Below are 15,306 nucleotides of genomic sequence, written 5' to 3'. Positions count from 1 at the left end.
TATTAATAAACCTCCGGGCAAACGGGAAATTTGCGGATTTCCCTTGATTCAGCAAACCGCCTGGACACTTGTGCCGGCGCACAAGAGAGCTTCGGACTTGTAATTCGAACTAACGCGACAAGCGAACGCGGCATTTAAGCGCATTTGCAAAAGGTTAAGAGCGCACAATAGGTAAATCGTGCCGAGCGATAACGGAAACGTCTGCGACACGTTGTTTTCAGCCGTGGCTCGACAGCGCGTAACTAGAAACCGTATGTATACGGGATTCAACGGACTCGAGCGGATGCACAGCTGGAGAGGCTCATTATATGCAGCCTGATGAATGGCGAACCGGGCGCTCGCGGAACTAAGTTTTATGAGAATACTGTGGCAACGAAGTTTCGCCGCGGCGTATATTCGTATTTATCAACTCTTGCCACGTGTAAATAGCATAATGCACAGAGTCGCATTCAAAAATTCTGAGCCCACGAGAGAACGACGCGTAATTAGCAAATCGCGTCGGCAAAAATCAAATTTGGTTCTCTTTATTGTAATTAATTTTTGTAATTAATTTTTGATAGTAATTAATTTCGTCCCAGATTACTTGCTGAACCCATAATAAAAATACGGAATTATTACAACATGTGCGAACTCTTTTCAAGATTTTTTCATTTCATTTTCATTTTGAGATTTTATGCCATCAAGCGAGATTTTATACCATCTCATTTCGCTAACGATATTTGCGTACATGCAACATCTTTCATTTTTTTTCCGACTGTTGAGACACATTGATTGAATGATGTTGACCAGTAACTACTAAAAAATTGTATATTCATGTAACGGTAACAGCGAACGTTTGTACTGTAAATGCTGTTAGTCGCTGGCCGTACAAACAAGATCTTCCATATCTATTCGATAGCAGGCGTGTATTTACGTATGTATCGCATGGTGTGTATTTATGCAGGCGAACAATAACAGTGCGGTCCGAGAGTAAAAAGAGTAAGGTAAATCCAGTGGTGATCCGAGCACCGATCGATCTGGACACCCTCGAGCAGAAAGCGCTATCACTACTAATAGACTGTGAGAAACACTTGACAGTACGATAGCAGACAGGCAGACAGAAGATAGTAGTTCGAAAAGTGTAGAGGAGTGTAGAGGAGTTTGTCGTGAATACAAACGCCGACTATACAGACAAAACAAACAGGCGTCGCGTATAGTAGTCATCGATGCTCATCGACGGGCAAGACGGGGAAGCCGTACGAGCTTCCCCGACGAAGTGGGACTACTTACGCAGTTAAAGTAGCGCCGATCGGTGGACAGTATAATCCGTTAGAGAAGAGAAATCAGAAGAGAAGATAGGAAGAGAAGAGTTAAATGAAGCGCAGCATAGAACAATGAATCGTTCGTTAAAAGTGTCGCTTTTTAACTCACACAAGTCGTTCATACTTACTCTAATTGCGCTCTGCGGTTCCGATCGTTACAGTGAAACGAGGCATGAAACAGAAAAAGATCAGTGATTAATTAATTAACTGGGCACACGTACACAGGCACACGCCGCACGACGATATGAGTTCGTGACATCGGGCAGGGATAAAAAGGAGCATCGCACCAACTCGGAGAGACAACACACAACATTAAACGTCGCTTAAAAGACATCGCTTATTACAATCTCAAATTAGGAGCGAAGAGAGTCACAAAGAGGGAAAAAAATACGTGCACTGACACGATCAAGGACGGTTCTTGACGTGTGGAATCCGTATTGCAAGTCTCGACAGCTTACAGATTATGCGATACTGAGAAATATCGTCGACCAAACGCTGCAGCAAACTGCAGTTAACGAAGACGCGATATCTTCCGACGCCAGCTAACTCGGGCACAAAGCAGTTTCAATACCCAGAATGTATTTGTGGGTGCTCGGATTTAATTGCCGTCTCATTCGTTAAAAACGGAAATTCAGCAGAAAGGAAAAGTAATAATCGAATAATCGTAATAATTTTATTAACGTTGGATACGGCTGTATTTTTATAACTGCGCGACGTAAAATTAATCCTCGCGTCGCTACCTCGTAAGAATTGTCGGTGGGTAATTTGTAAATAATAGTGTCAACCATCGATAATAATTACATCACTTATTTCAGAATCCATTTTCATCTCGGTTCATCATTTTGAACTTTTCAGCTTAGAGAGTATAAAGTTTGATCAAACTTCTACGAGTGTGTGTACATAAACTTTCCACGTGATGTGTAAAAGTCAATCAGAAACTATCTAATTTGTAAGTAATGGGTCATCTAATGAGACAATCAGAATGGGATATCTCGTAGTAATATCGTAGTATTTACTTATTAATATAAATTATTATTACTTTTTTAGAAAGAGAACAACGTATCATGTAGAGAATATTAATGAGTCTTTTATCAGCCGCTATTATTATATTATTGTAGCCAGTATATAATATTATTAATTTCAGATTTATTTAAATCTCTTGAAAATCGAGTAAAAATCTGTGCAATATATCACGCGCGCGGTGTATAATAATACACCGCGCGATGTAACTGATAATTACAAATAGGCTGAAAAACATTAAAGTACAAAAGCTTCGTAATTTCTGAGCAAAAAAAATATATTTAGTTTCTTTTTCATATTATACGTCCGTGAATCGATTATGCAGACCATTAACTCGTTTCTTAGGGTATATCCTTTATGACCACATAACCGCGGAACGCCCATCGATATTCAATAACCACATTTGACTTCGCATTATTGCGGAATTATACCATGTGCGTATGTGTGCGCACGTGCGTGTATTTGTTAGGAATTCAGTAACTCTGAAACGAAAATAGATACATGTACTGATAAATGAACAACATACTACGGGATACAATATGCGATCTCACGGACGATACCGTGGAAGTTTTGATATTAAATCAGCCATACAACAACGTTTCGCTCGGCTTGCATTACATACGTTACCATATTAAAGATAGAGGTGCACGCATATACGGAAATCGATATATGCGCTTGGTATTGTTCTATTTGTTTTAACTAAAAAAACTTTCGGGATTAAGCAGCCATTTTTATCCTAACGAATCGACGCTACGGTCGGTCCGATATCTTCAAGTTTTAAATTCATATATAGAAGGATTTATGAAATCCGCGAAATAATAAACTTTGCATCAAATATTTTGCAATTTAAAATCACAACCTAAATCCGCGATTTAAAATTAAAATTCATCCAATATATGGGAAATCAATACGTTTCCTAAACATAGTGAAGATTTCTGTTAAAAAAATATTTTTATTATAATAAAACGCTAGATGATATGTTTATTATATACCTAATTATCTATAATGATATATATAATGCTATAAATTAAGTATATTTATAGAAATTTGCATACAGTAATATAATAATGAATATAATAAAACTCTGCCGATATTTCACTTTTACGCTTTAAAATTTATATCTTCTCACTTCTTAAAGTTTGGCCGGATATTTCTTTAATTTTTCATCAATTTGAGTCTATAATATTGGAAAAACTATGGCTGTCAGATAAATAATTTTAGGGGGGAAAAAATATAGACGTAAAGAGAAAAGTTATACACTGGGATCGTCAACTGGGATCGTCCCCGTCGGGACGTTTTTATCTCACTTACGAAAAGCTACATTTTCTTGTAGTTTGGATTACAATCATTGTTTCAGCGTTCTATTACGCGATCATATTACGACCATGAAGAAACTTCTCCTATCTAAACTCTCCTAATCGATCCCTTCACGTTCATTCGCACATCGTTCGTTGCACATTGCACTTGTTGCGAGAAATTATAGCGCTATATATATTGTTAATACAATAAACCTTTATCTTAAAAAGACTAATTGCCTTTTTTAAGTTCCAGAATATCTCCTTAAGTCAGAATTTTTTACTACAAAAAAGATGTTCCTTTTGTCTCGTTTGGAATGTACCAGAAATGTGGCAATTCTAAAGAAACTAAAATGATATATTTAGGTAAGGTATAAGAAATCTGTACAAAAAGGTGAAAATAATAATGTACGATCATATGAAACATTAAAGTGACTCATATTGTTTCGTCAGATACCCCAACATGGTGTTCCACAAATTAATAACGTTTGTATATAGTACACGTATTCTACACGTACACGTACTCTACAGGTTAATCGATAAAGTTACAAGTGGAGTACAATATAAGAACGAAAATGGCGCGCATATGCCGCCGCTCTTTCGCCACACTCGATTTAACTCGATGTGAAGAGCGAGCAACGAATATACAACGTAAAACACACAAAAATAAATTAATGAAAAATGAATGATTAATTGGATATACGCTGATTGCACCAATTTTTATGTTCATTAAAGTAAAATTCCACTTTGCAATTTTTTTTATTTATCGTGTATCATAACTCTTGCTAAAAAATATCTCCGGAGAGCTTTGTCGATCAAAATTATTTCAGAAACTAATTGGGCTTAAATATTACAGGGATAAATTAAAACAGAAATTTTTGTGTTTGCAGACTCTACATCGAGTTCTATATCAGACATTTAAGTCGGGTAAAGTAATCTTAGAGAAATTTATTAAGTTGGAAATATTAAACCAACGGTGATAAAAAGTACGTCGCAGAATAGAACTTTAATAAAATCATATCTAAGAGAAACTCGATCCCTCTATCGTAATAAAAAAAAAGATGAAAAATAAAATCATTGATAATATTGTTATCGGTAGTATTACCTCCCTGCATATCTCATATCTTTCTTTTATTAAAACTTGCGTGCATTTTTTAATTATAATCATCTCCTACATTACATTTTTTCTACAATTTAATATGATTAAATTTGATAAGGAAAGCAAATTAAATTTGGTTATCTCGTTTCCCATTTCGTATAAAATACGTTTTAACCGATGTAAAAAAAAGGATTAATTATAATAAGTTATTATAAAATAAATAACCGTTTTGCTTTCGATTCATTATTATTTAATGTAATTTCGAGTTGCCAATTTCAATTCACCGCGTCACCCGTTCATTATTCCCTAACGTGTTTCGACGACAATACGTGATTAATTTAACGGCGTTATCATTCTAGTATGCGCGTGTGTACTCAATCTGTTGCTGAATCGTGAACCTACCGACGATGTTACCTTAACATTTCAGTTACATTATTGCAACGCTGCCACCGGAAACGTCATGCTGTTCCAAAAGCAGTCGGCAGATATTTCCCATTGTGATGTTAGAGCGTAAAATAGAAACACCGTAAATTGCGTCTTTTTTTTATTCATAACGACATGAATTTAATTAGGCTAATGTAGGAAGTTAGTCTCTGTAACTCTCCAACTTGAACTACTTAACTTAAAATTGTAAAAGACACTCACCTGAAGAAACATATTTTCTAATTACGACATTTGCATCTTTTTAAAGCAAACGAATTCTTCCCGGCGATACTATTATTTGCCATAAAAAAAATGAAGATATTTTATGTGATGAAAAATAAGTTGTATATAAAGTAAGTCACAGGTGTGTCTTATTTTATTAAAAAATCACATCAATCTTTCCTCGCCAACGATACTTTCGCGAAATATACGACGTTATTACGGCGCCGATCGTTTCAATAAATAAAAAATATTGTGTCAGCTGAGTGTGCAAATGGCGCGGATTCGCCAGTTTTCTCACTCCTATTTTGTATTAGGTCGAGAACGTTACGACACTTGGCAAAAGAGCAGAAATTGCTCCTGTCGTCGCAAAAAGGCACTGAAAATACTGGAATCGGGAGCCGGGAGCGACGGCTTGCCATTTCACGATGCTTCTCCGGGTGTCACGAGAACGCTTCGGCTGCTAGTCTCGAATATTTTCAAATCGAGGACGGCCACCGAGAGAAAGATCCCGAAGCATATTCCGAAATTGTTCGTGCTCGACGGGACGTCCTTGAGGACCATCGAAGTGCGGAGAACATTCTCACGCTGATACACCGCACTCCTGTGGCCCTTAACCCTATACCGCTGCGTTTTTCCAGAGCTCTAAAACTGTCACGGTGACGCGGGAAGCATGAAAGACGCTGAAAAGGCTTTTATGCATCTTTTCTGACACTATTTCGCCGTGTTTATGTCCGAGAAACCGTTCCGAGAGAAGGTCAACGTTTATGAAAGACAAACCGTCCGTCCGGCTCTGTACATTTTACTGGCCATGTCTATTAAGGAAAAGAATATAGCACTGCGTTTAAAAAGTAGCAAATATATTGCGTATATCGCGCGAAAAATATGAGTCCTGTGTCGCGTATACCGAATATCGAGGTATCAAAAATATTAATACCATATACCAACGCGAAAAGTATAAAATATAAAATATAAAAAAATATAACTATTACGTCACGTGTCAATATACACATTAATTATGATACTTAATGTATCTGTATAGGTTATAGTAATTGAGCTTTTTAATCTTTCAACAATCTCAAAAGCATCCTAGAATATTTTCATTTCGAATATCATGTATCAGAAAAGTATGTAAAATTTAACGTAATTAAATTTGAGAAGAAAAGAATAAATGGTTTCCCGTTTCGTATAGAATGTCAAACACGTCAATATTTTACGTCATGTTTCGTGTAAAATTTTAATCAATATATAAGGCATTTAATTATAATGTCGCAATCGCAATTAATGTCGCTTAATTATTTCAAATGTTCCTAATTCGAGCGCGCGCTGGAGGCTCTTCTATAGGTTTCTCATTCTGTATAAAGTCTTCTATTATCGCAGGCAACGAGCTGTAGAAATTTGTACTGCGCTGTCTATATGTCGCCTGTCTCTAAATGTGCACTTATAGCCTCGCAGCTGAATGCTACTTGCTCGTCTTCATAGAAATACGTATAGCTGTGTACACGTAGACGGGAGTCTTACCTGGTAGTGTAGTATTCGAAGAAGGCAACGAGTATCTCCAACGATCTTGACACTGCGGCCCACATAATTTTCACGTTCCGACGAATCTCAATCGGCTAATCTAATCTCACTAGAGGTTGCTAGTACTTTCATGGAAATTCCAGTCCGCGTACCTGGGCGAGGTGAATTTAACACATATTTCGAGCGATTCTTGCATCGCTCTCGACGTTAATCCTCGTTAACGATACGTCATCCATTTGTACAAAATCGCAAAATTCGAAAGAAAATAAAGTAAAGCGGTACGGGCGATCGACCGATATTGCTTTATCATTTACTGTACATGCAGATGTAAATTTCATAGAAATATACATATTTAATCTCTCCCCTGGATCCCAAAGAGCGGATGTCAAATTCGAGAGTAAACGTGAATTACACGTCAAATATGTTCTCTATAAAATTTTTGTTGTATAAAATTCGCAGAGAGCACGTTTGCCGTATAATCCGATTAATGCAAAATTTGATATTAGCTCTTCTAATGACAAGACATCGTTAATTTTTCAGTTTATAAGTAGGTTTAAATGAAGCATTTTCGACGAAGTAAGTCTCGGAGCGGCGACTGGACGGTAAAGATAAAAAAGTCATTTTCTTCAGTTAACTTTATGTACTTCAGTTAATTCTCTTCCAAGAAAATTTTATTCTCTCTCCCTCTGCCCTTTTATATCTAATTACGGAAATATATATAACGAATAAAATGGAGAAATTATAAGAAATAATGATCCTCTCCTTAAATTTTTAATTTTCATTATTACGCTCGCGGATTGTCAGACACCGTATATATATACATATTGTATTCTTGTTTATGCGTACAAAATCTAAATTAAAAACTGGCCACAATTTGCAATACTTAAGTCGGAAAAATTCGAGCGATTATTAAACTAACTGAAATTGAAATATCATACGCTTAATTATTAAATTTTAATCTGCACGACCACCATAGTGTGGTCCGCGCTAGAGATTAATAAAATCTGCACGATGTATTGTAACGTATTGTATTGTTATAATATACTGTATTTTGTAACAGGGCCTGCGACACAATCAAATAGAGACTGTACATACAATTAGTTCACATAATACGTGTCATATACAATCAGTTATGCGGCTGTTTAATGCACGAATCGACAAACACGGTGCATTTTCATCGATTGTGTGGTAGATAATATTAATGTTACCATAATTATTGACCGATAAAGAGTTACTTCACTAAATGTTACAGTTATGACGCCAAATCATTAGATATGCGTCCCTCATTAAATTAAACAAACGGAACAATGAGAATTGACTATCTTTTGTGAATTATTACAACGTATGGTTAGCATCAACATCAACGTATAAATTGAAATGTAATTGACTGGGATCGTTTAAGTATAAACTTTTCAGACTGCAGTCGCGTGCTGAGATTACATCGAGATTAAGTATCGAAGTGATGTACGAATCTAGTGTCACGAGAGATGAGAAAAATATTCGAGAGAAGTTTTTTGTCCAACGAATAATATTACGTTTATGTATTTTAATATTTTAAGAGAAAAGGAAATCAAGATTAATTTAAAACGTCTGTTACTAATCGCGACGCAGGATTTCGACAAAATTGGTTAACGCATACGAGATATAAAAATGATTTACGAATGCTCGGTAGGATAAGGTGAACATGTGGTGACACCAATTGCCGGAAAATATTGCACATCACGACAGCGATAAAAGAGCAACATCATATTTATCGCCGACATCTGGCGACGTCATATAGGTATAGAAGTTCACGCGTTACATGTGGATGTGAAGTATTTTTTAATATGATAAAGATGGATTTTTAAGCATTTGATCGCGACAAAGAACGCATCCACATACACGCTTTCAAATGCAGGCTAATATATCCAGAACTTTGCATAAAACATGAAGAGATCTAAAACGATCCGATATCTTAGATAAAAAATTTCAAAGATATTCGTATGTACGTGTGTGTGTTATACTTCTCGTGGATCGTGGATGCATAAATCATTCTTTTTGCGCTTTGAGAATAAGTGAAGGGAACGAAATTCTTAAAACTCTGTTATTTCCAGAGAACAAAAGGATTTAAGAATACGGTTATTTTCCTCTCTTGTTCAGAAGGGCGTAATTAAAAGGTTTCGCTTAATTAAAAGAGCCGTATTTGCGGAGGTACTAAGAAGCAAGAACTGTTCGCACTTGTCAAAAGAGGTAGCGCAAATTTGCGGGACACATCTTACCGCGTGTAGTAATTGACGGCGACGTGATTAAGTCACGATTAAATTAGCGAAATATTGTATTTCGCCGACGCCGTCGCCTCGTTTGCGTCAATATTCAATAATGCCGCGCTTTTAACGATTATGTACGCGCGTCATGTGTGTGAAACTGTTTTAATGAGTTTCAACAAGCAATTTAGCGAGGCGCACACGGCGGTTAGCGCGCTAACGAACGTAGACGGCGGCAACTTTCTTCGCTCGATATAATGACCAAGTAAGGCAAACTTTTTCCGCTGGGCGCTGCAGCTTTTGTGGTCCACCGCGCGACCACACCAATGAGAAATGGCTGAAAAGCACGAGGGTGAGCGAGTTTTATCCGATGGGAAAGAAGGAACTTCTTGCGGAACGAAGTTGAGACATTAAGCAGCAACGTAGTTGCGGAAAAATTGGTAGGATTCATCGAATAAATCGTGTACACCTCTGTCTATAACGTCGCAAATATCTGTTCCCAATCTTCCGTAAAATCTAGACAAATAAAGGTCGAAAACGTGTGGTCTAAGTGCGGAATAAGATCAACAGAGCACACGCTATATGCCAGTTCAAATTTCTTAATTAATGTTCTCTGCTAATTTTTTATTTTTTCGTAACGCCTATTTCTGCAGATGGAAATCTGACGCGCGGGATAAGCAATAAATTTGAATCGGCAGAAAGTTTGAAGAGACAAATTATGAATTCAGGCATCGCGCAAGGCTCTTTCCCTCTCCCTCCCTCCCCCCTCCTCTCTCTCTCTCTCTCTCTCTCTCTAGTTCTCTCTTTCGTATTAAACTTACTTCTTTCGTCTCCCGGAATGTACGAACACAATGTAAATTCCTCTAAGTTATGCAGAGCCGTCTTCCTCCGATCGTTTCCGGCTGTTCGAAATTAAGGGTAAGAATTCTACGAAGTTCGTGCGCGATGCGATTCCAGAACTAAGATTTTAATATAGATAGCTAGTTGGTCGGATTCAAATGAAGCTCCGACAGAAACTATACTGACAGGTGTACGGTACGTTATTATTTAGATTTTCAAAATTCAGCCGAACAGTATTAAGAAGGGTACCGTTGAGGCACGTGTTACGAATTGACATTCAAATTGTGCAAGAGCGCTCTTGAGACTACGGCAATTCGTAAAGTTACAAATATTATCTATTTTTACAGAACGAACACGAACTTCATGATCCCCCCGGGGACGTTAAAATAATTATTCCTTTTTATCGTGCACCCGTAGACAGAAATAACTCGTTATCGAGATGTCAAATGCTAAAAGTGAATAACGCCCGTTCCGTGCTTAGAAACATTTTAAGAACGCATAACGGAACAGGAATGCTAATACTGCTCCGGCGAAGAAAAATACTACGTTATCAACGATGTAATTATCATAACAACTCACGACACAGAACGCAAGAGATATAATAATCGTTTGCTGAATATAATTTCCAAGATATGAGAAATTACACGACATATGTTATGGAATGTGACACGTTATCGCCTTAAAATAAAAATAAAAAGTTTTTGTCTCTTACTCGCATTTTACTCGATCGCTGTCTCTTATGTACTGTAATCGTGACTTCTCCTTAGGTAATCCTCGTAAATTACAAACATCAGACTTTGTTGTAGAACAGATTCAATTATTCAATCAGTCGAAGCAGATAAAGTTTATGAGGCGGTATTCAGCCTTGAAGTTATCTCATCTCTTAGCTTTCAGATGTGCAATGATTTTGTATCTCGTCTTAATCTATTAATGAAATCAAGGTTGATCAAGATAGCTTCATTCAAGTTAGATCCGTCAAAGTTAGACGAGGTGGCTTGGAATTAGAAAACGTTAGTTAGCGTTACCGGTAGCCGACAGGAATAATAATGAAACTACCGCACTATTGTCTGTTTGTGACGTAAATAACAAATCAGTTGATACGTCCGTTAACTTTCCCTGAAATCATCTAACAATCTAACAGCGATAACATTTCTCGAGAGGATTGTCCGGAATATATTCAATTAACAAGCGAACCACTGTCTAGACAGCGAGGTATTAAAGCGAATCAACTAAGAATCTCGTACATTCACGCGATTCCCCGCATGTTGGATATATCGCTGGCACGTTCGGGTCGAACGGCAGGTATCGAATACCTTAATGGGAACTACCTAGAGGCGTAGCATACCACGCAAAGCGAGTAATGAGTAGAGGTAACCGAAAGTTTCGCGCAACCGCCTGGCCGCGGTTAGTTTCCAACAAAAAGTGGTGAAGCCGTACCGCGCTGCAAGTTCCGAGAGCTTCTTAAAAGAAAAAAAAACTTTAAATTCTTTCTCAGATATCACGACTTGATTGACAAGTCAATATTAAACTCATCGAAAGCTTGTGACAATCTATTGGTTGCGAACTCTCATGAAACGTAGTGTACGAAAATTAAGTGTAAAGCGATACGAAAATAAATCTTCACGTATTAAATCGCTTCGAAGCGCTTAACACAGCGCACTACAATACAATCGATTTATTCATACTTCGTGGCTGAATATATTCCAACCCTCTCGTGCACCGTATCAGCGTGCTGCCCAATAAATATCGAAAACGAATATTCGCACGCGGTTATGACCGGTGTGTTACGCATAACTCGCGAAAAGAGCTCATCCCACGAGGTGCCATTGATCGAAAAAAAAATCTGCGGAATCTAGGGGCCGGGCAAACGAGCGACCGGACTCGAGATGGTACGTGCTATACGTCGGGCTGTTCACATCGGGTCGGGGTAACGGAGAGAAAGAGCAAAAGAGAGACAGAGAGATAGAGAGACGAGAGAGAAAGGACAGAGAGAGACGCGACCGCGGTGGGCGACGGGGCGAGGGATGGTGGCTGGTTGGAAGATAGGAGGTTGGATCGATCCTAGCCACCACCACTACGAGAGAGCGGAGCCCGGGTCTGGTACTGGTGAACCGTTCGTACGTACTGCCAAAGCCAATAGCTTCCTCTACGCAGATAGAAATGGGAGAAAAATCGCATCTCCCGCGGTTCGCCGCGACAGGCACGAATGGTTCGACGAACATGTGCCATAAACGCAGCGCGACGGACTTGGTTGCCTGATTATCGAAGAGTAATTCCTCGCGTGCCCTGCTGGGTATACGTAGCGACAGGTGGGAGTGTCGACAGGCGGCCGACCGTAATCCCGCGTATGTGAGCGCGCGCCGCACGTTTGCACGTTTGCGTCTACTCGAAACTCGCTTTGCTGGTGGAGCTTATCCAGCTTCTAGATTAGGGTTCATACGTGGGACCGCCTTTGTGCCATTCGTTCTCCCGCGAGCGATTTGCGCGCGGCAAAGCCACCGGGTACGGTGCCCGCGGTCGCGTTTCCGCGCGATGACGACGCGCGCGTAGCTTTACGGCGGCTGGCTCGTTGATCGCTTTCGGCCTGGCAGTCACCGCGGTTTTGCGCGGTTTAGGCGCTTAGTCCGGGGAAACGCGCCGCAAAGACAATCCCTTCCGAGCGCCGTCTGAAAAGTCCAGCGATTGGCGCGGTTTGCGCCGCGCAAGAACGATTATTGACAAGCCTTCGATGTAATACCGTCCGATACCGATCGATCCTCACCAGCCTCCTTCTCGGAATTCCGTAACAAAATTCAGGACGCACGTGGTAAACATTTGCATACGCGGGGGTGAGAGAATCCAGCAAACTCCTGCACGCTTGGCTTGCTATTGATCAGACCGGAAGCCGGAAGGATTCGAAATTTTTCCGCTCGCTCGAGTCTCGATACACAATATCTCTCGTCTCACCGTCTTGAAGAGCCTCGCAACAAGTCTTGCGCAATATACCCCTGCTAACGGCGGAACGTTCTTCTGTTTTCACATGAAGGGGGGAAGAAGAGGACATCACTCTCGCGCTTTCGTTTGAGGACAAATATTTTTGTTCCTCTCCTCGATTACAGACGTAAACTTATACCGTGTACAGTGTAGCTACTTGAAGCACATCCCTGCCACAAAAAGAGAACTATTCGTCGACATTGGCTAAAGTTTCCGTTCCGTCGGAAATTTTCCCTAACAGGATAGAGGAGACGAACAAAAATGGAGCAAATGTCTTGAAAGACACGTCTGAACGGCACTCGTATATACTTTTAAACAAAGCGTTTGTCTCTGCGAATTTGAGAAAGAACGAAGAAAATGCCGCGAAGAACGATATAATCATAATTTCATGCATGCTCGTATCTCTTTGTTATTGATGCCCGCGATCACACGTTCACCGGCGAACGCTTTAAGATGTTAAACGGCCTTTTCGTGGCGAGAACAAGAGATTCCTCATGCGAGATAAAGAACATCCATTCGCTTCGTGCTTTTACTTCAAAGTGAACGGCTCCGCTTCTACCTTCTCCTATAAGAGCATTCGCTTTTACTCGCGCGACACGATGGTAATACCGAGCGCGACAAACTCCGCATTTTCGACAGACTTCCGCCCAAAATTCTCCATCAAAGAGAATAGAAGATCTCGGGAGTGGAAAAAGAAGGCCGTCGTAATACCTTGGAACGACGAGATCTAAGATGACGGGAAAGCCGAAAGCCATCCTTATATAAGTTTGCAACGCGACGGTTATTATGACTTTGGGACTTGCACGCCTTCGGTAATTAAGACCTCGTTGCGGTCATTACAGCGACCGCGATGCGACACCAGGGAAATTTAACGAACGCGCTACTTCTTCTCTTTCTTTCTTTCTTTCTCTCTCTCTCTCTCTCTCTCTCTCTCTTTCTCTAACCGCGAGAATAGTAAAAAGTCGCTCGCCCTGCGTGCCAGGCAGCTGGAAGACAGGCGAGCAACAGGTTCCCTTTCCTGTGCACACACGTAAAGCGTCCCCGTGTCGATTCCCCTATTCAATTACTCGCCTGCTCCAGTTTCGTCGTTAATCCGCGGATTCTTTACGATGGAAGGATAACGAGTCTTTTGAAAATCAATATAAGCGCGAGGGGAGAAGAGAGAGAGAGGGACAGGTATGCGTTACGTTGCGAAGAGGGTATATCGCGCGCCTTCTTCGTTCCAGAAACGTTGAACGCGCTATATTTAGATATTGTATAAAGTCAGAGAGAGAAGATCTACTTAATAACAGTAAGACGATATCACCTATCGAATATCAGGGCGATGTTTTATTAGTGAAAAATAGACGCTATCTCTCTCTCTCTCTCTCTCTCTCTCTCTCTCTCTCTCTCCTCCTCCTCCTCCTCCTCCTCCCCCCCTCTCTCTCTTTCAATAGCATTCGACTTTTCATCATTATGTACTTTCGCATTTGTGCCTGTTATAAAAATTCCGTTAATATAAAGATAAATTATTTAGATAAATGAGATTTTAAATTATGATTGTAATAGATATGTGTCATATATTTTATCATGACGTATCAGATCTAATTTCCAATATTAAGATGACATCGTTGTGTCTTGATTTCATTTTGCTAAGAAACGGTCGTCTTAAAATCTGAAAGAGTCATCTTACCATCCTTTTATGAAAAGACCTTTTATAAAGTTAGGATACGTTACACATACGCTATTCTTGCTTAAAAACCAACTTTTCGCGAAGGCGTAGGTATCTCGTGACACTTTTTTAAGTCCTTCAGGAAAAATATCGCGCACAAACGAAATTTTCAAGTCTACTCTCGGTCTGAATAACAAGGGTCGTTTTCTAGTATTGTTTACAGCACGTCTGATGTTCCACACAAAGGGAATATTTCACTTCTATTCTACCTCCGTCCCTTCCCACGTAAAAATTTGAAGCTAAAGTGATGAGAGCATCAATCCAATTTTCTCACGAAACTTATAGATGCATAGTTTTATTGTCCTTTCCAGACAAAATACAAAACCTAGTTATCTACGTTGATACTAAAAGAAAAAAAGTAAACGTATTTATTTTAGTTCTCCCGTAATAATTAAATTTCTCGGAATTTCCATTAAGATCGTTTTACAGTTTTAGACCTTTAATTACTATAAAATATGCTGAAAAGAACGCAAATATATACGTTGGTCAGAAATTAATAATTTAAACTAGAACGGTTTAATTCGTTGTTCGTAGAATTGTTATTTAATTAAAATTTTCACACATAATTAATATTCACATTCAATTTCACATTCATAATTAATATTACTTTTGTCAAGAAACATGATAATGGCATTTTCAACATAAAAGCTCGCATGTACGT

At 39.1% G+C, this 15,306-nt stretch overlaps 1 protein-coding gene across 11 annotated transcripts in view; it reads right to left on the bottom strand.

Moving 5' to 3' along the window:
- Positions 1-15,306, bottom strand: part of Syt7 (Synaptotagmin 7) — a 165,586-nt gene that overhangs the window by 20,541 nt on the left and 129,739 nt on the right. For 7 of the 11 annotated variants that reach the window (XM_071771306.1, XM_071771308.1, XM_071771309.1 and 4 more), the window contains one exon: positions 1,430-1,441. The exons of 2 other annotated variants lie outside the window; for them this stretch is intronic. In XM_071771306.1, coding sequence (XP_071627407.1) covers positions 1,430-1,441 — 12 coding nt within the window. Of the gene's footprint in view, positions 1-1,429; positions 1,442-6,878; positions 7,031-15,306 lie in introns of all 11 variants that reach the window. 2 more of the 11 variants (XM_071771313.1, XM_071771314.1) reach the window with 2 other exon arrangements.

The sequence above is a fragment of the Temnothorax longispinosus genome, chromosome 2 (genome assembly GCF_030848805.1).
Source record: "Temnothorax longispinosus isolate EJ_2023e chromosome 2, Tlon_JGU_v1, whole genome shotgun sequence".
NCBI classification, from domain to species: Eukaryota; Metazoa; Arthropoda; class Insecta; order Hymenoptera; family Formicidae; genus Temnothorax; species Temnothorax longispinosus.
Note: the sequence above shows the minus strand (reverse complement) of the source record. Positions and strands in the feature narration are given on the sequence as shown.